Genomic DNA, 26,381 nt, shown 5'->3' on the forward strand with positions numbered 1-26,381 from the left:
AGTCACGGCGAAGGGAGTGGGCGAGCGGGCGGGCGGCAAGGCGCGGCGTAATCTGGGGTTGAATGGCGGAGGCGGGTCACGGCCGGGCGTGGTCGGCGCCTGTTTCCTTTTTGCTTCCCTTCCGGGCTGCGAGAGCGAGCGAGCGAAGGCCTGGTGGAGGTGCGGGCGGGGACGGGGCATCCGCTGTCATTCAGTTCAGTCATTCTGTCGATCGGCTGAGGAAGGAAGATGGACGCGCAGGGCAGGAAAGTAGTCGTCTGCGACAACGGCACCGGGGTGAGGAAAGACGCAGCGGGCTTTCCGGGGTAGAAGGTGGGTGGTGGTGTGTGTGGGGGAGACCCTCATGGGCCTGGCGGCACCAACAGCGAAGGCAAACAACTCTACCCTCCTGAGCCGGAGGGAAGTTGGGCTGAGCCTCGCCTTCCTCCTCCTCCTCCTCCTCCTCCTCCTCCAGGAAGCTGCAGCTCTTTTAGGGCGCTGGCAGGAAAGCCGCCTTCCTCTCGCATCGTCCTGCCTCCCAGACGATGCGGGGGCGCCTTCGGTTTTGTCTTGTTCCTTCTGACCGGCCCAGGGACGTGAAGGCTGCTCAGAGGATTCCTTCGCTCTCCCTCCTTTTCTGCTATTTTGCAGTCAGCCTCTGCAACCCCGGCTATTAACTGAATGTACATCCCCTGCCCTTTCAGCCGCTTTAGCTCTGCCCATAACCTCGCCGTCGCGCCTTTCCTTCCTGCTCTTCACAACCCGGAGCAGAACAATTTCCTGTGTGTGTGTGTGTGTGTGGTATGGTTTAATCTTTCTTGTTCCTTCAAATGGGCTGGTTTTTATACACCGGAAGTCGCAACGGAGAGCCCTGCATCGCTAGGATTTGGCTTGTGGGGGGAGAAGAAGCAAAAAGCGTGAGGGTTGCATGAGGGTTTTCTTCGCCCCACTTCCAAATTTTTGTAGTCCGCTCAAGCGAAGTTTTCGTGAGTGCGATTTTCAAGGCTTTTTTTTTTTTTTTGAAACTGTGAATCGTACCAAGGAAAGTACCAAGAGAGAGAGTTCCTTTTAAAACTATGCTGAAAAAAATAAAAGGACGTTAAACACGTATGCAAATGCACTATAAAGAAGTAGCACATTGAAGTCATCCTCACTTCAGACGATGAGTTGATTTTTATGTTCCCCATCTACTTCCTTCAACCTTGCTAAGCAGAGAAGCTATTTTTTTTCTAGTACGCAGGGTTTTGTGGCATGTCCAGAATATGAGCTTTTGTTATATTGATAATCACAACTTTTGTTGAACCAGGATTGGTTCTTTAATTCTTCTTGCAGCACATGTTGCTTTCTCTATTGGTTACATTATATTTTTGATCTTGTGTCCTTTGCCTTTTATGAAACCCTCCTGTTAGGTTGGAAATTTAAAGGTTTTGTTCATTCTTCTAAAAAAAAATCAGCATAGTCTATAAAAAACAGTTTTCATTGTTTTTATATCAAATGCATTTATTGTAATACTATTAATTTGGGATTATTCTAATTTCACTGAGATAAGCTGGGACAATGTATGAATACTTTATGGTTTTGCTTTGCATTGCATATAAGAGAACTAGGATTGCTCATTGATATAAATGTTTATACAAGCTAGATGTATTTTGTTTAATAAATTAATAAATTAATTTGATAGGTGCAAATAGGTGCCAATTGAAAAAGTAATCAAACCTAATAGATTGAAATTAATATTTAATATTCACCAACATTATCTCTGCCTTGCTGAACATAGATTTTCAGTTGGGACAAATACAAAGTCCTGCATTTGAGTAGGAAAAGTCAAAGGCATAAGTGTGGAGGAAAGTATACTAGGGAGTAGTACATACCAACTTGGTATCTTGGTGGGTTACAAGATAACACAAGTCAAGACTAGGATGCAGCAGGAAAGAAGGAAGGAAGGTTCCTACATTGCATCAACAGAAGTCTAGAGTCATTTCTCATTTAGCATTTGCAAATTCAAATGCTTTTTTTAAAAGCTCACTTTCCAACCAGTGTTTCACTTAGAACCAAATTTCTGCATCTCCCAGCAACACACGCCCAAGTAAAAGTAATGATGATGTTGCTGCAGGAAAGAACTTCATCTAAACAAGACAGTAGTAACTAGTGAACTTTGCAACATCTTTCAGTCCTGTGGTTTGCTTATGATCACTAAGTGATCATTTCACTTAGTGGCCTTTTGCTTCCGATTTAGGAAATGAAACTTGGTTGCTAAACGAGGAGAGGATGTAGTGTGAAGATCAAGTCATTTCTTTCTGTTCTCCATTGGTCAGACCACATGTAGAATATTGTATCCAATTCTGGACACTACAAGTTAGAAAAGATGCTGACAAACTTCAGTGTGTCCTGAGAAGAGCAATCATGATGAAGAATAGCATGGAAGGAAAAAATGACAAATAACTTGAGAAGGGGGTGGTGGTGTTAGGTATGGTTAGGTTACAAAAAGGAAAACTGCAAGGAAACATGTTAGCTGTCTTCCAATATCTGAAGGGGTTTTGGGTAGAAGACAGCCAGAATTATTTCGAGTTTTTCAGAACAAAGAGACAGGATAAGAAATGATGGCTTTTACATTACAAGTAGATTTTAGTTGGCTGTCAGGAAGACTTTGGAAGATGGTGGATTCTCTCTCCCTGGAGGTGTTTAAACAAAGGCTAGATGGCCATCTCTTGGGATGGTGCAGTAGTAGATTCTTACACTGCACAGTAGGTTGGACTAGGTGATCCCTTCCAGCCATCATACTTTTCTATGAAATATATGCCTTTATGGTACTTATTATTATGCACCCGCAGGTAATGAATTTGGAAATTTTGCTCAATGGGCCTTTGTCAGTGTTTGCAGTGCTGCAAATCAAAGTCAGCTTTCAAACTTTTGACATAATTTTTATGCCAGGAGTGTTAATGGCATAAAATATCTGATGTGTTAACCTGTGTAAATTTTGCAAATTAAGGATGCTTGCCTTTAAGCCTCTTTGTATATCTAAACATTTTAATGATAGCCAAGGTTTGCAGACTTTTACTCTTGTCTGCATACCAAAGTATGATGCCCCACCCGATTTCTAAATATTGGAAGGCCTTGCTGTTTTAGAGTGCTGTTCTAGTCACTAGCCAGTGACTAGAATAATAGAAACTTCCTGATCTTGCTATGAATGAATGAATGAATGAATGAATGAATGAATGAATGAATACACAGAGAGGGAGGGAGAGAGAGTTATTGGCATAAATTTAAAATCTAGAGAAATTTAATTATAGTTTAGATAATGGCTTGGGTATATTTAACCATGTGTAGCCTATAAAGTAGCCTGTATATGTGTTTTCAAATAATTTCAGCTATTTCCTGTGAAACAAAACAATATGAGTGAAAAAGAGTTTCAAAAGTTATTAAATGATACATCCAGTGATCTTGAAAGTGTTTGATAAAATTATAGAATAACATATCCAGAAGCTAACATGAAGGGTATTTTTTCTTTATAGTTTGTGAAATGTGGATATGCAGGATCCAATTTTCCAGAACATATCTTCCCTGCGTTGGTTGGAAGACCGATTATTCGTTCAACTGCTAAAGTGGGAAACATTGAAATCAAGGTAATACTTAAGAAACTTGATTCCTTCCATGGTAATTTGGGGTATTTCTCCCTTCCTCTGAATAATTGCTTCTGAGACTGTGATAATCAAGTAACTAGGCAAAGTTATTAGTTTGCAAAAAGCATTAGCATATTAATAGAAAAAATATAGGATGTGGCTTTTTTCCCCGCTGGGTGTTTCCTCTAACTTGTTACTTTACTTGAGTGAAAAAGAAGAGAAATCCTCTGGTATTGTTTGTTTATGTACCTCATGAAATCTTTTACCAATATTAGCTACCTCACTTTTCTTCATAAGGTATATTCTAAACTCCATTCCAATCTGTTGCCCTATCAATTAAATATATGGAATTTATTCTGCTTTACAAACTAAAGAAACATATAATATGGCAAAAACAAAATCCCCATATTCCTCTTATAAGAAAATTAGAGTTGATCATAACTGAAATGGCCGATAAGCCTAAATAAATAAATATAATTTAGGTTCTGTAGCCTCTTCCAATTTGTTCTGTGAGAGACAAGTTGATAAGAGAATATCTCACCTTGTAATTGTTAGCTTGACCAATAGCCTTTTCCATAGGGACAAGAAATTAGCTGAGTTATATCATAGATTGAAGCAATGAACAATAGATAGGGTTTTTTTTCCTTCTCCAAAGTTTTCTTGACTTGTGTGCTCTGTACCTGTCTCCATATTATTAAAGCTGTGATTTTGTTCTGGGCTAAAAAATTGTTTTTGCTTCTCTACAACACCAGGAGAAACATTTGTATGTTATCTTTGTTCCATGTTCGGACCCTCTACCATGCAGAATTCATTTATTTTGTGGTAGGTAATATATTCCTTCTCCAGCAGAGCTTCCCGATGGCTGCTTCATTTGAATAGGATGCATTCTTCCCATAATCATTCCCTAAAATAATATTTTAAAAATGGTTTTATCTTACTATCAAGATGTACATGTAAGGGGAGCATCTTGAAATCTCCCCAGGAAGCATAATGAAGATGCTGTACTCAGATTGCAAAACTGAGACTATTAAAGTATGGTTGGGCGGGGGGGACGGGACTCTGAGCAAGATAAGCGTACAACTTGAGGGAAGAGGAAATAACTGTTGGTTTAAAAAGAGGCTATGGTGAAACATTTTGCAGCATTGAATCTGCAGTGCTTGGTTTAAAGTTTGCCTTTCAGCTAGCACATGGAAGCTTTGGCAACAGGCAATTTGAATCTGTCTGTATTTGTGTCAGAAACACCTACTAAGATAATGGAAGGCTGCTTCTGGATTAAAAGAATTTGCTAGTGACAACACTGTTGTTCAGGGAATGCCTGATTTGGGGATGTGTCTTTCATGTCCCCTAGCAATTTGAGTGCATAAACCGAGTTAAATCTGGAATTCCTCTTGCATTCTAAAACAGCATAATACTAAGCCTTGGCCATTGGGGATAGTATCTCAAACATTGCTGTTTAATTAATTAGGTGGGTTTATATCCTAATAGTATAGCCATTGCAAACCTTTGCTTTTGATAGAATAAAAAACGAAAACATAGTGACACTTTTTTTTTTTTTTTTTGTAATAAGTAATTTGTCCCATTCTCTTGATATTTAGGAGCTTGTGTACTCTTCCTGTCTGGTATGCTATTTTGGGGTCTAAACATGTGTTCGTTCTCCTATTTTGGCTACTTTATAGCCACTTAGAGATACAGTTCTCATTTCTGCTCATCCCCCAAAGTCGCAAAGTGGATTTGGAAATAAAAACCCAACAAACACAGAGAAGCAAGGATGTTCAATGCTTTGACTACCTTACAAACTAAAAAAGCAATCAATTAGTATTTTTTAAACAAGTCTTACCACTTTCTAACAATTATGCCTGATGGTTTCTCAGAGTGCAGCAGATTAGATTAGGACTAACAGATGTAGGTTTCTTATTAGCCTTTTCCAAAGTTAGGTGTTGAAACTAGTTGAGCAGAAGATTGTCAGCAAAGAAATTGTGTAGCAGCACAATTCAACTGGGTTTTCTTACATCATGATGTTTTTATTGTTTAGGATTAAATAACTATATCACTAGGCTTAAAACATTTGTTCTTAAGACTGAAGGTATTAAGTTAGATAATGATTAAAAATACATGTTTAAGAAGTTGTTAAAGATTGCAAAGATTAAAACCTTATTTATTTCACTTTAATGAAACATTTGCTCCTGAATGCTGTCTAAGAAAATTCTATAGCATTTGTACGTGCTGAAGTTTGTATGTTAGTAAAATGTCAGGTCAATTAGGCACTTTGCTTATTAGCAGTCTCAGCATATGTGTGTGCTGTACTTGGCTGTTGAATTACATTGTCAATAGAATGTCCTTCGGAATTTAACATCAAACTAACAGTTTTGTAAATTTATATCAGAAAGTTGTAATAGTCTTAAGTGATTTTCAAGAGTAGCTGAGTCAAAATTATTAAAAGTATGATCCTGCTGAAAAATTGAAGGAGCAATGGGGAATGTTTGCCTTTGTCTTCTATATTTTAGGAATCAGTTAAATACTGGTATTTTACAGAATCGGTCCTGCACAGATTATATAATTTCTTTGGCAATAATTGGTTTTGAGCCCAAAGACCCTATAAAGAGAAAAGTTTATAATGTCCTAAAGCCTGTGCATAAGTTAATATAATTAAGGATATTGTTTTGAATTATTGTACTGGTACGTGTAGTCCTTGACTTGCAAACATTCGTTTAGGGACTGTTCGAAGTTACAATGGCACTTTAAAAAGTGGCTAATTCCCATTTTTCACACTCTGCAATCATTGCAGCATCCCCATGGTCACATGATCAAAAGTTGACTGCTTGGTATCTGGCATGTATTACAGTTACAGTGTCCCAGGATCATGTGATCATCTTTTGTGACCTTCTGACAAGCAAGGTCAATGAGAGGAGCTGGATTCATTTAACAACAGTGTTACTAACCTAACTGCAATGATTCACTTAATGACTATGGCAAGAAAGATCGTAAATGGGGCAAAACTCACTTAACAATTGCCTTGCTTAGCAACAGTAATTTTGGGCTCAATTGTGATCATAAGTCAAGGACTACCTGTAATTCTTAACTAAATGTTCAATCTGTTTAAACATATTCTAAAGAATGGATAATCTAGACTTATTTTATATCATACATTATTCATTTTCTATGTAAAAAGTAATTTTCCCCAAGTCAGATATATGTACAGTATATGAAATGTGCAAGAAATGTGCAAGAAAAAAAGATTAAAGCATATGTTTTTATATAATTTGTTGCAGTGGCTTTTTAAACGTTGTTTCTTGGAGGCTAGAAGTAGTTTGAGAAATGAAATAAAATTATATGAATAGGAAGATAGGCATTAATATACAAATATTGGCCTATGAGTATATTAACAAATGTAGAAAACTACTGTTGTAATTGCTAATATAAGTGCAAATTTATAATATTTATTAATATAAATGCAAATTGGGACACACTTTTTACTAAGTCAAAGCATAATCTATTTTTAGAGCAATGTGAAATTTTATTCATGAAGCTTGTAACTATGGTGATGTTGTTCTTGTCATATATTTTGAATATCGGGTTCTTGCAATATATTAAAGAAACATTAAAATAAAATAGAAAACTTTCAGGGAAACCACCAAGGCCATTGAAAGTATCCCAGAGAAGATATCTCAAAATATTTTTCGTATTCTAAAAATTGCCAAGCTGTTTAGTAAAACTGGGATATTCTAAATTAAAATAAACCAATTTGAAGCGCTCTACTTCTTCATTCTGGCAGACATGGTAGTGGTTTTTTATTGAAGTATGCTAAAATATAGAAATCAATCTATATTGATTTCAGTATTTATATATCAAGATTCAAAATATACAGTTTCCCTCAATGATAGGAGGCAGGATTTTTAAACGGGGGGGATACAGAGCAACTGAAAATGCTAGTTTCTTATTTGCTTGTCTGTCAAAATACCCTGTTTCCCCCAAAATAAAACATCCCCTGATAATAAGCCCAATTGGGCTTTTGAGCGTGTGGCAATAAGGCCAAGCGCTTATTTCAGGGTTCAAAAAAATATAAATATAAAATATTTTCGGGGAAACACGGTATGTTCGAGTCTATAATGAGCAGTTAAGATACTGAATATGCTGAATTTATTGTCAGTTCCTGAGGAAGGATACAGATAGATTTTTACTTGGTTAAGATATTTTATTGAGATTAGCGTGAGAGAAGTTCATTCTTAGCAAATTTATTGATATATGAGGATATTTGCAGAGCATTTTTGGTAAAACCATCAGCCACTGTATGCATGGAAATAACTTTTTTTTGTGTTTCTTTTAGTTTGGGTTTTTTTAACAGTAGCCTTTCTGTCACTTACCTTGAAGTATGGTATATTCAAAGCATTTCCACCTGCATCTGTTTTTCTGCTTTGTTTCTGTTATGTATACTTGAAATAATTTGGATAAAGGTTTCACCAGGGCCTCTTCTGATTCTCTTGCTTCTGCCTTTTCTTCATCTTTCTTGACCTGTTGAAGTAGAATAACAAAAAGATGGTAAGTGAGGCGCCCCTGTGCTATCATCCACTCTTTTGCTTCATGGGGCTTGTAGCCTTTCTCTCTCTCTCTTTCTCTCTCTCTCTCTTTGTGTGCTTTTTCCCCCTTTGTCCTGTCTACTTTTATGTTTTGAATACATTCCTATTTCAGTCTTTCTTCATTTTGATTTGGTAGCTAGTACATCAAATTCTTGTAGATATTTGTAGATAACTGCAGATGCAAGGCATCTACAGGTCTGTATGTGTTTAGTACCTATGCTAGAAATCAGTTATTGAACTCAACAGAAATGAAACATACAGAAAATACCCACACATTACTTACTGTATGGGCAAGACCTATTCTTTGGGATCATTAGAACAAATAGGATAGTTCACACATAGAAACTGGCCTTTTTTTCCTGAAGTCTTCTATTATAATCTTCATGCCTAAATCATATCCAAGTTTCACATTAGTGAAATAATATATTTATTCATAAATTAATTTATTAGTGCAATGGCAATTAATGGTTGTCTCTTAAAGTATAGCTAAATTATGGAGACATGCTTCTGTATAAAAAGAAAAGTCGCCATATACTTTTCTACAAAGTCCTATTTTCAAAAATTCTTACAACAGGATGGGAAAAGCACTTGATTTATATGTGTGAACCTATCCTAAGTATGTTCAGTATTGTTATGTTCCCATATAGGTGATTCTTACTTACACTTTTTGAACTGAATGCATAATTCAGTAAAGTTTTTTCATGCTTCTGAAATTCAGTTTTAAGCAAATCATGTCTGAAGCATGCACTAAAAGCTTGTGTTAAGTGAACGAGTGTTGTATATGGTTAAACATTAATATTTTAAAGCAGTGTTATAGAACTAGTGTAGTGATTATGAATTTTTTGAATCCAATCTGGATTATTTCTGAAACAAACAATTTTGCTTGGGTAAATGAATTGATTTTTGACAAGCTGTTTAATTACAACTAAAAAGTTTGATCTATTATAGGGTGAACTGCCTTGAATTAGAAAGGGCTGAATTCACATTTTTACAATAAATAAACTGTTGCAGTTTTACTAAAAAATTAATTTGGCTTTACAGGCTGAAGAAAACTACATTGCTAAAAGCTAATTGACAAATCTGTATATCATCAATCTTTAGGATTACCCCAATGATTCAGACATTGTGTTGTTTAGTCACTGAATGTTAATTCTTCATTTTTTGTTAGAAGTTATTTAATAATTGCTTTCAGTTATGTGGAATATTAACTTCAAAGCCTGAAGTCAAATTTAATGGTTCCTTATGAAATATATTTATTTTTAATATACTAATATATTAATTAGGATAATGATGGGATGGGACAAGAAATAATCTTGTATTGTTAAAACAGCCAATGGGGTTTCATCATTATTTTATAGAACAAATTGTGTAATTTTTATGATAATGATAGGACTCCTGAATCATTTGATAGTATTTAAACTAAGATTTAGGAGTGAAGTTCATATTTTTGTGCAGGAGAACAGTAACCCAGGTTTGAAATAAAAGGCTCTCAGATACCAATTTGTTGGTCTAGACTAATATAAACATCCATTTTTTTAATCAGTGTGAAATTTGCAGCCCCTTATTTGCTTTTGCTACTTGTTCTCTATGCTTATGCAGCACTCGTTATTCCCATTTAGTAATGTGCACAGAAACATGAAACATGCATGGAAAAAATTTCTGCTAAATTCACCTATTCTTGTGTAGAATTTCAAGAATTTATGTATCTATTTATGATAAAGTAACGTTGCAGGTAGCAAAATCTAGAATCCCTAATATATCTGAGGCTTCAATGGTAGTTGGTATATAATATTAACATTATTTAAAATCAGTCTCAAGTGACATAAACTTACCTGCATGAAAATAAATCAAATCCATGAAATGTATATGGGCATAACTATTTAAAGAGTGTTAGTTGTATTTTTTCCCCATTTTTAATGCCTTTTTATGCTTTTCAGTTGAGTATATAAATCAATTTCTCCCCCTCAAATGTTATCATAAAGGATAAGTAGAAAAGCCATTTCTTTTTTTGGAGGGGATTGTTTTTTAAACATATATTCAAAAAAAGTTTATAGAAAATAATTTATTAGTATCCATTTGCAACTTATAGGATCTTATGGTTGGGGATGAAGCAAGTGAGCTGAGATCAATGCTGGAAGTTAATTACCCCATGGAAAATGGCATTGTCCGAAATTGGGATGATATGAAACATCTTTGGGACTACACCTTTGGACCAGAAAAACTCAACATCGATACAAAAAACTGTAAAATACTTCTGACAGAACCTCCTATGAATCCAACGAAGAACAGAGAAAAGATTGTGGAGGTAGGTGTCTTTTTTAAAAAAATCATGCTATCCAACTTAGAATTAATTTTTCTTAATGGAAAGCATTTCTTACCTTACTTGTTCTTCAGGATAACTTTTATTGAGTTTCAATGAATAAGAGCCAAACTGACTTTTTATCCAAGATCAGATTAAATCTATATTCAGAATTTTTTTAAAAAAACTATAGAAGTAAAGTTCCATAGAATGCTTTTTCAGTGATGTTATGCATATAGGTAATCCCCGAGTTATGACAGTTCACTTAGTGACCATTCAAATTATGACATAGCCCCCCCCCCAAGTACTTACTACCCAATCCTGAAGTTACGAATGTTGCAGAACCAAGGCCATCGTTCATCCTTGTGAATAACCACAGAGGCACTGCAACATTTGTCTTGCCTATTTCCTCCCCCACCAGTGGAGACTCACCTTTTGAAGATCTAGTGAGCAGTCTCCCCTCCAGCCCCTCTGTTTCTTCGCCTGCTCTCGGCAAGAGTAGAGGGAGAGCTGGATGAGTGCGCTCTGCTCAGCTTCTCTGACTCACCGAGGCTGCCTGCCACTTCTGGAGCTGCAGGCAGCCTTGGTGAATCTCCTCCAAAGACTTCTAATCTTGGTTTACTTCTAAATAGAGCAATATTTTGTGATCTGATGTTCCACTCAAAAACTGAAAGTTGAATGTTCTTGCTCAGTTAAGAATTTGGCCTGCAATTCTTACTAATTCTTACTTAAAGGAGAAGATCCTATCAACAAATGAAATGCCCTCTCACTGCTAAACTTATATTATACAGGTGAAATGTAATCAGGATTACATCACAACACATACTGTGTTTAAGAACAAGGTATTTTGGTTTCACAATTAAATGGCATATGGTAATGCAATATGGGTAGTAAATTAAACACATTAAATTTGCAGTAATTTTTGTTATCTCTATTGATTCTGGTTTCCATGCATTGGTTGAAGACTAAGAGGTGTGTTAGAAAGCAGTACAATTTGACTTCAATTACTCATTTTACAGAGTTTCAGAAAATAGTCATGCTGAGATTTATCAACTCTAAAGAGAAAGAATTACACATTGATAATAGTTTCTGAATTTGAAGCTGAGAAGGGAAATGGATTTTAGTGATAAGGTTGAAGAGACAACTTCTTTTTGTGAAAAACAAGGTGCGAGAGAACTTTTTGCGAAAAATGAGGCACGCAGAGGGTTTGGGAGGCTTGGAGAGTACTCCTGGGAGCTGGAGGAGGGCAAAAACGCCCCCATTTTTCACAAAAATGAAATGAGCTGTGCAGGGCTTCGGGAGGCCAAAAATGGCTGTATTCGGTGTATAAGACGCACCAACATTTCCACCCTCTTTTAGGAGGGAAAAAGGTGTGTCTTATACTCCGAAAAATACGGAATATTTTTGCTCGTTTGATCTTGGATTTTGAGCAATATCCTGTATTGCTTAAATGAAATGAGGAATTTGGAGTAAATGCTTAAGCACTGAATAACATTTTGATGTACAGTATGTTGTACTCCTGCATCAGGCTACTCGGGCTACTACATTTTGTGCTACCTTTTAAACAATTCATGAATGCACCTCTTATTAGTGAGGCCAGAAACAAAAAATGGCTGCCGAATCTTTTTATGGCCCAACTTATCCATGCCTGCTGATATAATACAGACCTCATTCATAAATTGAATTGTGTCATAATATATTGTATATGTGACTTAAACCATTTTATTAAAGAACAGTTTGGGTTGGGAATATATAAAACATTGACTGAATTCTCAAAACTTAAATAGATTTAAAACATTGCTTAAAGACATAGAGTATTTCCCCCACTCTGTTTATTGCTTTATTTATGTATTAGGTTTATATCCTACCTATCCTTCAAGAGCTCAAGTGATTTACATGGGAATTAATTTTCATTTTGTTCCCCAAGCAATCATATTCTAACAAGTTGACCACTGCACCACCCTGGCTGTTTCTCTAGAAAAAATCTGTAGATTTAGATCATTAGCTTGAGTAGCTTTGCATTAGTCTTATCAAGAGAGTGACAAATGGAAATGCATCTTGCATCCTTTCTTTATTTTCTTTCCTTGAGCAGAGCTAAAATGGCAGTGCCTGACAAACTAGACAAGATTCAAGATTCTATCTATAGTGAATCAAGATTCTGTAGTGAAACCTGGACAAAGATTTAAAGCAAGGATTCCTAAATTTTTAATACTGCAGTCTCTTAACATGATAAATGAATTTATGTGATATTCCTCCATGAATAAAACTAAATGATAAATAAATATTAAAACTGCCTTAGTTGACAGATGGGATGCATACATAGGTTTAGCCATTCTCCACACTCAAGTTAGCTTATAGGTTTGCTTAGACAAAGTAAGAACAAGTTCTGAGAGTGCTCTTGCTTTGCCTAAAGAAGTTTGAATAGTTGTAAAAATATTTCGCATACGAAACTGGGTCCCATACTACAGTTTATAAACTCCTACCCTGTTTCCCCTAAAATAAGACATCCCCTGATAATAAGCCCAATCGGGCTTTTGAGCGCATGCACTAAGATAACCCCCCCCTGAAAATAAGCCCTCTCCGAAAATATTTAAACACATGAGCAGCCAGTGTCCGCCATTTCCTCTAGTTTCCTCCATGCACCCCAAAATAATAAGACCTTCCTGAAAATAAGGCCAAGTGTTTATTTCAGAGTCCAAAAAATATAAGACAGGGTCTTATTTTCGGGGAAACACAGTAGATTAAAATGTTGAACAAGGCTGAGGAAATCAAATCCAGTCTCAGGTATGAAAACTTAATGGGTAACTTTAGGTTAGTCGGTTTTCTCTCCTCAGTCTCAATCCTCAAGTAGGCTGCCTTCAATTCATGCAGGAAAGGTAGGCTATAAAGCTAGCAAATTAAAACAAATATTTATAAATGAATGGTTTAGTGGAACTGAATATATTCCCTTTTGAGTCCACTGAGAATCTTAAAATCTTGTATGAAGTAGTGTAAGAAGCTTATATGGAGCCTCTGTTTATCCTGAAAATAAAATCCTCTCTCACAGCAACTTTAGCAATCTGCAGTTGTGACAGTTTTCCACAGAACTCTGTGTGAGTGTGTGTACAATATATACACATTTTTACTCCATTATACAAATCAACTGTCTTTCAGTCACAGCCTGATTCTTATTACCACTTTTCTAAGTAAAATAACATTAATTTATGACATAAATCTCGTACAGCTTGGTACTCTCTGCTCTCTTCTTTAACATTTACACAAAGTTGTAAAACATCAGTAACCATGGGTTGCAATATCATCAATATGCTGATGATACTCAGCTCTATATCTCTACACATCTCTACAGTACACCATTGTACTGTTTCCTTCACTGGATTTTTTTCCCTGTGCTCAATCTGGTCTCATTCTATAAAGTTTTCAGAAAGTTTTGTTAAGTTCTGTTTAAGTTTTCAGAGTGTGATGGAGCCCACACATTGGTTCCACTAGATTACCTTAGCTATGAATTCTGTAAATATTTATGTGTTTTATATGCTTTTGTATTGTCTTTTATCGTTTTCAGTGGATGTATTGTTTGGTTATTTTTATTATTTTAACTTTATAAGCTGCCCAGAGTCATATATATAAGATATGCAGCTATATGAATTAGAATAATAAAGAAATTAGAATATTAAAGAAATATATTTATTTCTATGACTAACTGATAAATATCTTCTGTATTACTGTATCTTGTTATGTTATTGGATAATTGTAATATTTGCATTATATTATTTTATTAATCTTAATTAAATGGCAAACACTTTGAAAAATTAGTGAAAAAGGGAGGTATCCAAAATTTTCTTGGTAGATTTATAAAAAGCCTGTCAAGAGAACAGAATGGTAATTGCTACAGGAGAAGAACAATGGCAACCCCAGTTGCTGTTCTATATCCAAACATCTATTTGCTGGATCAATCAAGCAAATGACCTCCTTATAAACCCCCCTCTCCCCCTATATCCATTGAATCTATTAAATATGCATCTCACTACAAAAGCAAGTATACTAGGAGCAGCTGTTAAATTAATGAAGGCTATACTTCTGGACCTATCCTATATGACACACAGTTATGTGTATACAGGATGTTTCTAGGTTAGAAGCTGTCCAAACCACAGTTTAAAAGACCCTCATTCCACCCTGAACTCCTTTGTCTGTCTGGAATTGGGCTATATCTCCATAGGAGCCTGTCTGAGTGACAGGCACTCAGATCCTGGCTGAAGCAAATTCTTGGGGTCATATCTTTGGTCTGCCTCATCTTACTAGATAGGTTTCAATCTTCCTTAAGAAGACAAATGAATCTTGGTCTGGCTTATTGTGGTTTCTTCCGTTCTCTGCCCCAATTTTTTTGTGATGGTCTCAATCTTGATAAAACCATAGTTACCTTTCAGCAGAGAATCTGGGACATGTATCTTGAAACTGACACAGTCTCCTATCCCCATTATAACTCTGTAACTTCCTCCCCTGTTCCATTTCCTGATATTTTATAACATTTCTCACACTTCACATAAGAGATTCTTCATATTGCCCCAAAACATTGAATTACCCATAAGGACCAATTCTATTAGTACCCTCTATGAAAAGTGCACCTGTGTATGTTCTGATATAGAAGCTGAATCTGTTTCATGCATATTGCTAGACTTCCTTCTAGATAATAAATGGAGGATTAATAACAATTGCTAAAAATCTTAATTGTTCCCCCTTGTTTTTTTCCTAGGTGATCAAATTTCACCTACAGGTAGTCCTTGACTTACAACCATTTGTTTAGTGACCATTCAAAGTTATAACAACATTGAAATAAATGACTTATGACTTTTTCACACTTATGACAGTTGCAGCATCCCTGTGTGCACGTGATCAAAATTCGGACACTTGGCAACTGGCATGTATTTATGATAGTTGCAGTGTTCTGGGGTCCTTTTGCGACCTTCTGACAAGCAAAAGTCAATGGGGAAGCCAGATTCACTTAAAAACTGTGTGCTAAGTTAACAATTGTAATGATTCACTTAAGAACTGGCAAGAAAGATTGTAAAATGGCGCAAAACTCGCTCAACAACTGTCTTGCTTAGCAACATAAGGTTTGGGCTCAGTTGAGACTGTAAATCGAGGACTATCTGTATTGCTAACAAGGTTGCTAATTTTTTGACGATAGCTATGATTTGTAAAAATCATTGGGTGCTTATGCTATTATTGCTTGAGGATTTTTTGTATAATTTTATTATATTGTTAATTTATACTGCTATTTTATATATGATGTGTTTTTATATTGTCTTTTAAATATTTTAAAGTATTGGTAATGAACAGTAAAATAAACAAAAACGTAATAGATCTATGTGAGACAAAATAAAATTTTAGATTATATACTCAGTAATTTTTGGCACACTCAAAAGTAAACGAGGAAGAGAATGGCAGAAACTATTTAAGGAAGTTTTCACTTTTCTGTTTGAGTAATAAATTAAACTCACTTCCTGCGAAACTAGGTATTAATTCACATTGCACTTCTCAGACACAAGTATTATGCTTTTTCTTATGTTGCTTTTAGGAAAAGAGTTTACACAGCAACTTATGTTCCATATTGTTCAGGAAAAACTTTTAATCATCTTCCATATTTTCTAGCTATGTAATTTTCAGTTTTGCAGACAAAAAGCAATTTTTATCTTTTCAGGTGATGTTTGAAACATACCAGTTTTCTGGGGTTTATGTAGCCATTCAAGCAGTTCTTACTCTGTATGCACAAGGTAAGAATAAGTTTTACTTTGAATTATATGTATCATAAAGAAATATATTTGAACCAAATCCAAATTACAAAAATTCCTTAACCCAGACAGCCTTTCTGGTAATATTTCTGTCATAAGGATATTATTTTGCTTGGTCTAGTAAAATTTAAAGCTTAAATTTAAAGTGTAAATCCAAGTGCATTATTGTATAAATTCATTTGTGGTTTTTAAATTACTTCATTATTATTTTAGTTGCTGTATAGAGTCAGCAAACTTAAGTGATCAATGGAAGACCAAGGCAATTTGGGTTCCAAAATCAAGTTTGAAATCAAATTGATTTCATGAGGGTTTTTTTTTTGTTGTTGTTGTTGCTATTTTTCTTCAGGCTTGTTAACTGGTGTTGTTGTGGATTCTGGAGATGGTGTTACTCATATCTGTCCAGTCTATGAAGGCTTTTCTCTTCCTCATCTCACCAGGAGACTAGATATTGCTGGTAGAGATATTACCAGATATCTCATCAAAGTAAGTTGGAGTTATTAAATTTGAAAAAAAAATATTACCAGTTTTAGTAGGTCTTTGGCTCATTTTGCCACAAGCTTACAATGGGGAAGATCAGAAAATCACTCAATGGGATATTTCTAGCAAGAGTGTAACATTATTCCTAAGGAAGGAATGAGCACTGAGCATTTATTCAGAATACCAGAACATGTTTACTTGTCTAAGGCTTGCTAAATTCCAAGCTACTCTTGCAACTTTAAAGTGATTTATAACAATACTAAGGCAATTATGAAAATGAAAAATGGTCTTACAAAATAGCGTAGCAGCAATGAAGACATAAATGAAAGATTATTTCCAAAAGTTCTATTCTTAAGAGGTTTTAACCATGATAAGCTATTCAAGGAGCAGTGCTTTTATTATCAGTAAATGCTGTGCCTTGGATACCACTAGATTTTTAGAGCAGGACCTCCTTGCCTTGTTTTGAGGGTCCAGGTATCTGCAGGAGGCATTTGTTTGTTTGTTTGTTTGTTTGCTTATCTGGAGAGAAGGCATTCACAGAGATACATGTGAGCTTCCAAACATTTTGGGTTTTAAAACTGGGCCAAGCATATGTGTGATGATAAATGCACCTTATGTGCAAGAAAAAGTCTAGAGACATTCTTCAAAAACAATATATATTCTGTATATTGAAGTATTGGCAGATCATCTTGCATATTTTCTTTTAATGTCTGATGAAAAACTCAATAGGTTTGAGTTCAAAATAAAATGTGAGCAGGAGCTATCAATCAAGATGCAATATATCTTTGTCACTCTTGCTATAAATGATAAAATTTATTGTCTTTGCTATAAAAGATAAAATGTCTCAATCTGAAAGCCTTATTTCAGGTCCGCCATTAACTGTCTTACTTCAATACTAGCTACTTTTACTACGAGGGTATGCCTTCAATCATTCTGCTGATTTTGAGACTGTTCGCATGATTAAAGAAAAGCTCTGCTATGTGGGTTACAATATTGAACAGGAACAGAAATTGGCCTTGGAAACTACTGTGTTAGTTGAGTCCTACACGGTGAGTAACTCTGTGCATTTGCAGTTTTCCATTATAATGCAAAAGTAGACAGCCTGTTATTTTTCACCTCTAATAAACCCTAGTTGATACAGCAGGGGATTACATGGTTCTTTAAGACATCATCATCATCATCATCATCATCGTAGTAGTAGTAGTTGTAGTAGTAGTAGTAGTAGTAGTAGTAGTAGTAGTTTAGTAGAATTATAGAATTGAAAAGGGATTGCAAGTCATCTATTCCAATCCTATGTCCAGGGCAAGAATCATCTCATCTCATCTCTGACAATGTCTCTCCAGCCTCCAGCCATGGAGCACTCACAACTACAGAAGGCAGGATGTCCTGTTGCTTAATAGTTCTCATAGTCAGGAAATTCTTCCTTATGTCAAGTTTAGACCTCCCTAAAGCTTCCACCCATTGGTTCTTGCTCTACACTTAATGGTATATTCTAAGCTACCCAGTATCACTATATTAGTTTGAAATCCAATAAATAATATACTTAAGAGCTATGGAGAATAAATCCACTCGCTCTTCCTTGTGACAGCCCTTCAAATATTTAAAAACTGCTATTGTGACTCCTTTGCTTTCTCTTCTTTAGGCTAAAACATACCCAATCTTTTAAAATGTTCTTCATAAAATTTAACTTCCAGACCCCTTAGCACCTTACATGTTCCTTTCTGCCTCTTTCCAGTTCCTTGGTGTCTTTTTGTATTGCGATGATCAGAACTTGACAAAATATTCCAGAACAATCACTTCTCATGGCTTCAACACTATACTTCTGTTGAAGTATAGTGTTGCAGCACATTGCTGGTTAATGCTTAATTTGTGGTCTGTCAGGATGCACATCCTTCTTTCAAGTATTATTGCTAAGCTACTTATCTTATACCCGCACCTGCTTTTCTTGTTCAATCTATTAAGATCTTTTTAAGTCTGTTTTCTATAGTGTTAGCAATTTCCCCCCACCCCTTGAGGCAACTGCAAATTTCTATCCTCTTCTGTAAATCATTTATGAAAATAGATAGTACTGGGCTCAGGACAGACTCCTCAGGTACATCACAGGATGGGCAGATAGGTGAATTGATTAGTTAGTTTAAAGCAATTATACAACCATCAATATACAGTGTGCCAGAAATCTAATGTATCTTTTTCACCGTACCAATCATTAACAAATACACAGTAGCAGTTAACCAATATGGCTGATCAAACAACCCAGCACAATTATTTAGGAAACATCTTATTTTTAAAACTGTACAGAAGGCCAGCGTGATTGGGATTGAGCCATAAAAAATGTGTCTCTCTATATTGATACAATACCATCAATGCCCACATACTTAGTTGCAGTTGTTCAAGTGGCTGCAAATCTATCTGGCTGCACTATTTTATCAATGAGGAGGCTGTAGTCAATCTTGTGAAATGCTTTGCTGAAAACTAAGAGTGGTATATGCACAGCATTCCCTCAGTCTGCTAATTGTTTTGTCAAGCAAAGCAATATGATTTATTTGGCACAACCTTTCTTTAACAAGCCCTTGCTGGGCTTCTAATAATTCTTCCTAACACTTGCAAACTTACTGCTTGATTATCTTTTCTAAGGTTTCCCCAGACAAAATGACTGGTCTGTAATTTCCTGGGCCCACTTTTTTTTGCCTTTTTTAGAGAACAAGAGTAGTTCTTCTCCCATCTCCTGGCACTTTCCCTGTACTCCAGTATTTCTCAAAGATTATATTCAGTGGTTCTGAGGTTGCATCCTCCAGTTCCTTTGTCATGATGCAAGATATTGCGGAGTGGATGCAAGATATTGCGGAGTAGAGATGTAAGAAACAGACCAAGACCCATCTTAACCTAGAATTTTGTTTTGCAAATTTCTCAATGAACCAGGTACTCCTGAGATGTTTTTAGGAAAAGATTAGAGATGTACCCTGTACCACTATTATTCCCCTGCACCTGATATTTGGAAGCATGTTGTCTCCAATCGAGAATAATCTGTCCCTAATGAATATACCCAATTCACTTAAAGCCTTCTTCTATACAAAATGCACAAAACCAAAGATGAAAACCCTCTTTAATGCATTTGGGTTAACATAACAGGAGAAAGGAATGACATAGCCATACTACAGGCCACCCAACCAAGCAGACAAAATAGACAAACCTTTTACTAATCAGTTAGCTAAGGTGCTCAGGAAATAGGAACAGGTAATAATGGGGAACTTTAACTACCCTGATATCAAATGGAAGACAAAGTCTGCAGCAAGTGGGGAGTCAAACAGGTTTCTGATGAGCCTAGCTGACAACTTTTTCATCTAAAAGGTAAAGGAGGGAATTAGAGATTCAGCTACACTGGACTAAGTTCTCACTAATAATAGGGATGAGATGATAGAAGGGATTGAAATTGTGGAAACTTTGGGGGAGAATAACCATGTCCTACTGGAAGAATTTAGGAAGGATTCCATGGATGGAAATCCTAAAAGGGAAACAATTGAAGATGCTTGGGAATCTCTGAAATGAGATTATAAAAGTCCAGTCTAACAAAACACCACAGAGAAAGGAAAACAAAAGACACCAGACAAAATCAGTAGGATTGCATGAAGAACTCTGACTGAGAGATAATAAATACAAGTACAAAACATAGAAACAGGGATACATAACTAAAACAGAATACCAGCCAATAGTCTGAATCTGCAAGGATGAAATCAAGAAAGCTAAGGCTCAGAAACAAGAGTTGCAACAATTGAAAACATAGTTTTTTTAAAAAGTTTCTTTTTTATGAGAAATAAGAAAAAAAATAAAGGAAATGATTAGTGTGCTAATGGGAGAAGATGGCAAGGAGATGACTGTAGCAGAGAAAAAGCAGAACTGCTTAATTCATTCTTTGCATCTGTCTTCACACAAAAGGAAACAATACTTTAACTTATGAAAAGCAACACTGTTGAAGACAGAACAAGAATGCAAGGCAAAATAGGCAAAAAATTGTTAAGAGAATACCTATCCACTCTAGATGAATTCAGATCTTCAGGACCAGATGGATTGCATCCCAGGATTCTGAAGGAGCTGGCAGACATGATCTCAGAAACACTGAACAAAATCTTCCATTGCTCTTGGAGCATGGGGGAATTACCAGAGGACTGGAAAAGAGCTGATGTGGTTCCAATCTTCAAAAAGAGGGGAAAGGTAGATTTTGGAAAATACACATCAGTTAGCTTGACAGCAGTACCTGGGAAAATCCTGTAAAAGATATAATCAAACAGCGGATTTGTGAGCACCTAGAAACAAGCATGGTGATTACTAGAAGCCAGCATCAATTTGTTAAAAGCAGATCATACTAAGCAAACCTTATCGCCTTCTTTGACAAAGTGAAAGATTATTAGAGAGAGACCCAACCTAGAATTAAGAAGAAATTTCCTGAGAGAACAATCAGCGGAATGGCTTGCCTCCAGAAATTGAGGATGTTCCATCACTGGGGGTTTTTAAGAGAAGATTGGACAACCATTTTTCCAGAAGGGCATAACTCGACTAGAAGATCTCCAAAGTCCCTTCCAACCCTGACATTCTATGTTCTAAATTAGTGATGATAATCATATTTTATAATTTCTTAGGTTAACTTTATGCTATGTGAAGAAGTTGTTTCCTTTGCCTGGTTTAAGTCTTCTGGTCAGCTTCCCTCCATATTCATATTCTCTATACTGTGTGCAATTTAGTACTGCTCAGCTATGTCTCCATTTGTTTGCATTTTAGTCTAAAAATATCAAATTGTATACCCCTTTCTAGATTTATCCATCCTATTTTATACTTTTTCCAATATATATGTATAATAACAACAATATATAACAATATATAGATAAGGAAGCCAGTTTGGTATAGTGGTTAAGTTACCAGGGTAGAAACAAAGAGACCATGAATTCTAGCCCTGCCTTAGGCTCAGAGGCACCTGGGTGATCTTGGGCCAGCCATGCACTCTCAGCTCTAAGAAGCAGGCAATGGCAAACCACTTCTATAACATTTATACAGAATATGTATATTTGTAAGTTGGGAATAAGTGAAATAGTACCAACAGCAAGAATTACTTTCGACAGTGACAATTAACACTACAGAGCAGGGGTCCCCAAACTTCTGGGAATTGAAGTCCACAAGTCTTAAAGCTGCCAAGTTTGAAGACCTCTGCTACAGAGGATAGGGCAGATAAGTTATCTGTCAATGTATTTTTTTTTAATGGAATTAGTCTAAGATTTGACCAGTAAAGAAAAGACTGAAGTGAGAAATGTTCTTTTTCCCCACTCAACTTTTAAAATTTTACTGGCAAACATAAAGAGGCTCCAATAATGAAAGATGTATTTTTGTTTTAATTGTTATTAAACATTTTTAATGTTTTCCTTTAAAAAAAAAGTTATGGCATTCATAGGCAAAATCAACTTTGTAGCAAAGTTGCATGATCCAACAGCTAGTAAGAGAGAAATTTCCCCAGCAAGCTTTTGACCTAGTTTAGTCTAGGTGAAATAGTGATAATAGAGCTATTTCAGACTGTCTCTATTTTACAGCTCCCAGATGGCAGAATTATTAAAGTTGGAGGTGAGCGATTTGAGGCACCTGAGGCCCTGTTCCAGCCTCACTTAATCAATGTGGAAGGAGTTGGTGTTGCTGAGCTGCTGTTCAACACCATCCAAGCTGCTGATATTGATACCAGGTATGAGTTGGAAGTTGGTAGTTCTTACACTATATCACAGATTTTTAAAAACACAGATACAGAGGAACCATTTAATGGGAGAAAAGACATGTCCTGATTTGTAGCTCTACTCGGATTATAAAAAAATGGTAATATGTGTGGTATTTATCATTTTCACAGAGAGGATATTGAATTGAAGTGGGACGGATATGGCTATTATAGCATCTGCATGCTTATTAGTGGATTTATTTTTCTTTTTATGGGATCTCAATACTTGATTTCACTAGTGAGGTAAAAGTGCTTCCTGCTAAAGCTGAAAGAGGGAGGGAGAGAGGAAGGTAAGTAGGTAGGTCTAGGAGCAAAAGGCAGTGCAAGCCACAGATATTTGAGCAGTAGCCTTGTGAAAATAAATCTGTCAACCATAAGTGTGACATACTAGGAGCCAGAATAACACCCAGCTTTATAATCCAGACCAATCCTGGAACCAGATTAGTTTCTCTAGCAAGTTAAAACAACAGTGATGAATAGAGAGTGTAGACATCAATTGATGCCAACTGTAGGAAGTCTGCAGCCAAAGCACATATTGTCTGTTAAATCTGTGATCCATTAAATTGAGGATTTACTGTATATGTACTATATGCCGTGTATGTTAAGGGCCACAGTTCTTGACTACATTAACATCCATGGCAATAGTTTTACTTGGCAACCATATACCGGTATTTTTTTGAATTGTTTTTATGATGCATACCATTCAGAATAAATTGTTGACATGGAGGGGGTGTTGCTATAGAAATCAAATAAATTAAATAAATATAGCATATATTTTTTGATGTACTGGATTTGTTTGATGTACCTTAATTGTTTATACTGTGAGGTATCTGTTCTGTCTCTAGATCTGAATTTTACAAGCACATTGTATTATCTGGAGGATCCACAATGTACCCTGGCCTACCGTCTCGCCTAGAACGTGAACTGAAGCAGCTTTATCTGGAGCGAGTTCTGAAAGGTGATGTTGAAAAACTTTCAGTAAGTACTCGCCAGTCAAATAATTTTTGATTACAACATACACAAGGTGGTCACTAGAGGGAGCAAGATGGTCACTAATATAACAGACAGCCTGAATTAAGTTTGAGTTTTGAATAAATTAGCTTTGAATAGAGATTATTAAAATTCCACATACAATAATTATGTACTTTGGATTATACTAGATTTTGAAGATCTAGTATATGATCTAATGATAAGATTTGATATGATCTTTAAATGTAACAACTTTATTAGAACTATATATTCTTCTTTCCCCTTCATAGCATCATTTGACATTTATTTTCATGAATCTTTTAACAGTTCGTAGGACAGAATTGTGTGTCTTAAAATAACATTTCAGTTTATTAACTAATATTTTCCTTTTGGACTTTGGAACAATGTTGCCTTTAGGGATTGATCAGAACATAAGTATCTTTCGTTTCAGAAAAATCTCTTTGTTATAATATCCTGTAGGCTCAGAGTTCCCCAACATTTCCGGCTTTGTGGATTGGCTGGGAGGGGGAGGGGGTGGTGTGTGCATGCGCATAGCTCCATTTGCGTGAACAGCATGCATGCACACCTGCCACTCACTTAAATGGAGCGCACATACTTGGCCACTGCTCACGCAAGTGAGGATACCCATGCATGTGCCAGCAGTTTCTGCAGCCCAATTGCAAAACCTCATGGCCCACTAGTGGACCATGGCCCATAGGTTGGGGACGCCTGCTGTAGCTTATAAAATTTACATAATTAAAAAATACCTATCATTTTACTTGCTACCTAGGCAGTATGCTTCTGCTTTATAGGACCTACTTTCATTTCTTTATTAGAACCTCACATAGTTCCAGCCTTCTCACAGTTACTGAGAAAATTGGAACCTGTTGTCTATTGCATCCACAAATTATGACATGAGGGATTATTTTATTTAAAGAATAATTCTTGGGAAGAAGTGTATATGTGTGTATGTATCCAAAAGATATGTATAGATGTAGATATAGAAATGGATATATTTTGATCTATGTTCTTAATGTACCAAATCTTTGGAATGAGACCCAGTTGTGGTCAGTAACTGGGGAAACCACAACCATCAAAGGAACAGATATCGTCTGCCCTTTCAGTTCCCCACTTCTGTCCATATAGGGTGGTGGAATCATCAACGATAGATTGATGTTGCAGAGGGAACAAAGGATAGAAAATCCTATTGCATAAGTAGAAGTCAGCTTGTACAACATTATATAGCTCTCTGTACCCTGAAGAGAACATTTTATTAAAAATCACCCAAATAGAGTGGATTAATGATTTTTTTAAAAAGCTCCAAGTCATTTATATGGTAATAAAAGAATATTCCAGTATTTATTTATTTACATGGCTTAATATATAGTGGACTTAACAGGTCCATTATTTAATTTAATTTAATTTAATTTATCGCACTTCTATACCCAACTCCCAAGGGACACTTATATTTGTGTTGTTAGGAGAATGTGTGCATCGAGTACAGTACACATTGATCCAAATGTATAAAAGTGGAAACGGCTTGAAACTCTACTTTGTCCAAAATACTTACACTATTTTGTAATTTAACAATATTCTCTAAACTAAGGTATCTTATATAAATGTTTTTAATTAACATTTCAGAACATAAACTCATGATCCACTTAACCAAAAAATAATTTAAACCTATCATCGTCATCGTCATAGTTTGGCAATTTTGCCCCTCAAACTTCAGTAATACTGTGTATCTTTTTTTCCTGTAAGAAATTTAAGATTCGAATTGAAGATCCACCTCGTCGAAAGCACATGGTGTTCCTAGGTGGTGCAGTTCTTGCAGACATCATGAAGGACAAAGACAACTTTTGGATGACCAGACAAGAATATCAAGAGAAGGGAGTGCGTGTGCTTGAGAAACTTGGTGTGACTGTTCGATAAACTCAGAGGCTTTTCCCATCACTGCTTTGTTGTTGTCATTCCTTTATTACCAATCTTTGAAGTCATTCAGCTACACAAAGTGGAAAGGCCTGTTACTATCCTTAGACTCGAAGGCTAGGTTTCGTTCTGCTCCTTTTTGTTAGATATTTGATAACGTGGCTATATTTAACTACTTAATTGGACCACTTTGCATACAAAACAAGGCCAAGACCAGCCTGCTTACGGCATTGTTTCCTTCTCAGTGAGCAGTTGGATAATTCCAATAAACTTTTTTTCTTTTGCTTTATTGCTGTAATGCTATCAGCTTTTGTCCATAAGCTCATCATGGATGAAATACTTTTATTAGCATAAGGACTCAAAAAAACAGTAGTTCTTGACTATCATGTGATTGTAGTGATTTATTTTTGATTCTTATGATTCTGTCTTCATCCTTATTTGCTGTTGGGTGACATTATTTCTTACATAGGAATTCTGAAATTAATCAAGTCAAACTAGTAGTCAAACTACCAGCATCTTTTAAAAAAAATATTATCCCAGAATATTTTTAAACTTAAATACCATGATAAGTGGCTATGAACAGATGAATCAGGCAGTAAAAGTTAAGGAAAAAAATCAATATTCCTCCTTCTTTAAAAAGCCAATAATTTGCTTGGCTGTTGCTACAAATTAGTTACCCAAACTTCTTGCATTTTTCTCTTGGAAGTGTATTTTCCTACCCTGGGCAGTAGGAAATCTTTTTGTGTTCTTTAATACATATAATTAGGTCCCGTCCCATCTGTCCCCCCCATTGTTGTTTTGATACCATTTCTTCTTTCTTTGCTATTGGGCATAAAGGGTTATTGTTTTTTTTTAATGGGCAACATTAGAATGTCATCTGGGACTGGATTTCCTGGATATTATCTATTATATGTTTTAAAAAAAAGTCTGTAAACTTGAATTATTGGTACAACATTGCAAAAAAATGGAATTGTATTAAATTTTGAACACAGCAAAAAAAAA

The 26,381-nt window shown here is 35.8% G+C and overlaps 1 protein-coding gene across 2 annotated transcripts; it reads left to right on the forward strand.

Moving 5' to 3' along the window:
• On the forward strand, positions 1-26,381 carry ACTR2 (actin related protein 2). Of its 2 annotated transcripts, none has more exons than XM_034432438.3 (9): positions 1-276; positions 3,492-3,602; positions 10,263-10,478; positions 16,168-16,240; positions 16,605-16,741; positions 17,635-17,784; positions 22,309-22,454; positions 23,327-23,459; positions 25,212-26,381. In XM_034432438.3, exons 1-9 carry the CDS (start codon positions 229-231, stop codon positions 25,380-25,382), a joined length of 1,185 nt encoding a protein of 394 aa, XP_034288329.1. In that variant the 5' UTR covers positions 1-228; the 3' UTR covers positions 25,383-26,381. The 2 variants fall into 2 exon arrangements, with proteins under 2 accessions (XP_034288329.1, XP_087738399.1); XM_087882273.1 differs by having other exon boundaries at positions 48-312.

This window comes from Pantherophis guttatus, chromosome 1 (genome assembly GCF_059756535.1).
Source record: "Pantherophis guttatus breed Tessera chromosome 1, ASM5975653v1, whole genome shotgun sequence".
NCBI classification, from domain to species: domain Eukaryota; kingdom Metazoa; phylum Chordata; class Lepidosauria; order Squamata; family Colubridae; genus Pantherophis; species Pantherophis guttatus.

What these genes read in the sequence shown, in the direction of transcription:
- ACTR2 (XM_034432438.3), top strand. Translation starts at nt 229, where the DNA reads ATGGACGCGCAGGGCAGGAAAGTAGTCGTCTGCGACAACGGCACCGGG. An exon ending in TGGGAAACATTGAAATCAAG is followed by an intron (nt 3,603 to 10,262) that starts GTAATACTTAAG and finishes TGCAACTTATAG; the next exon opens with GATCTTATGGTTGGGGATGA. An exon ending in GTGATGTTGAAAAACTTTCA is followed by an intron (nt 23,460 to 25,211) that starts GTAAGTACTCGC and finishes TTTTCCTGTAAG; the next exon opens with AAATTTAAGATTCGAATTGA.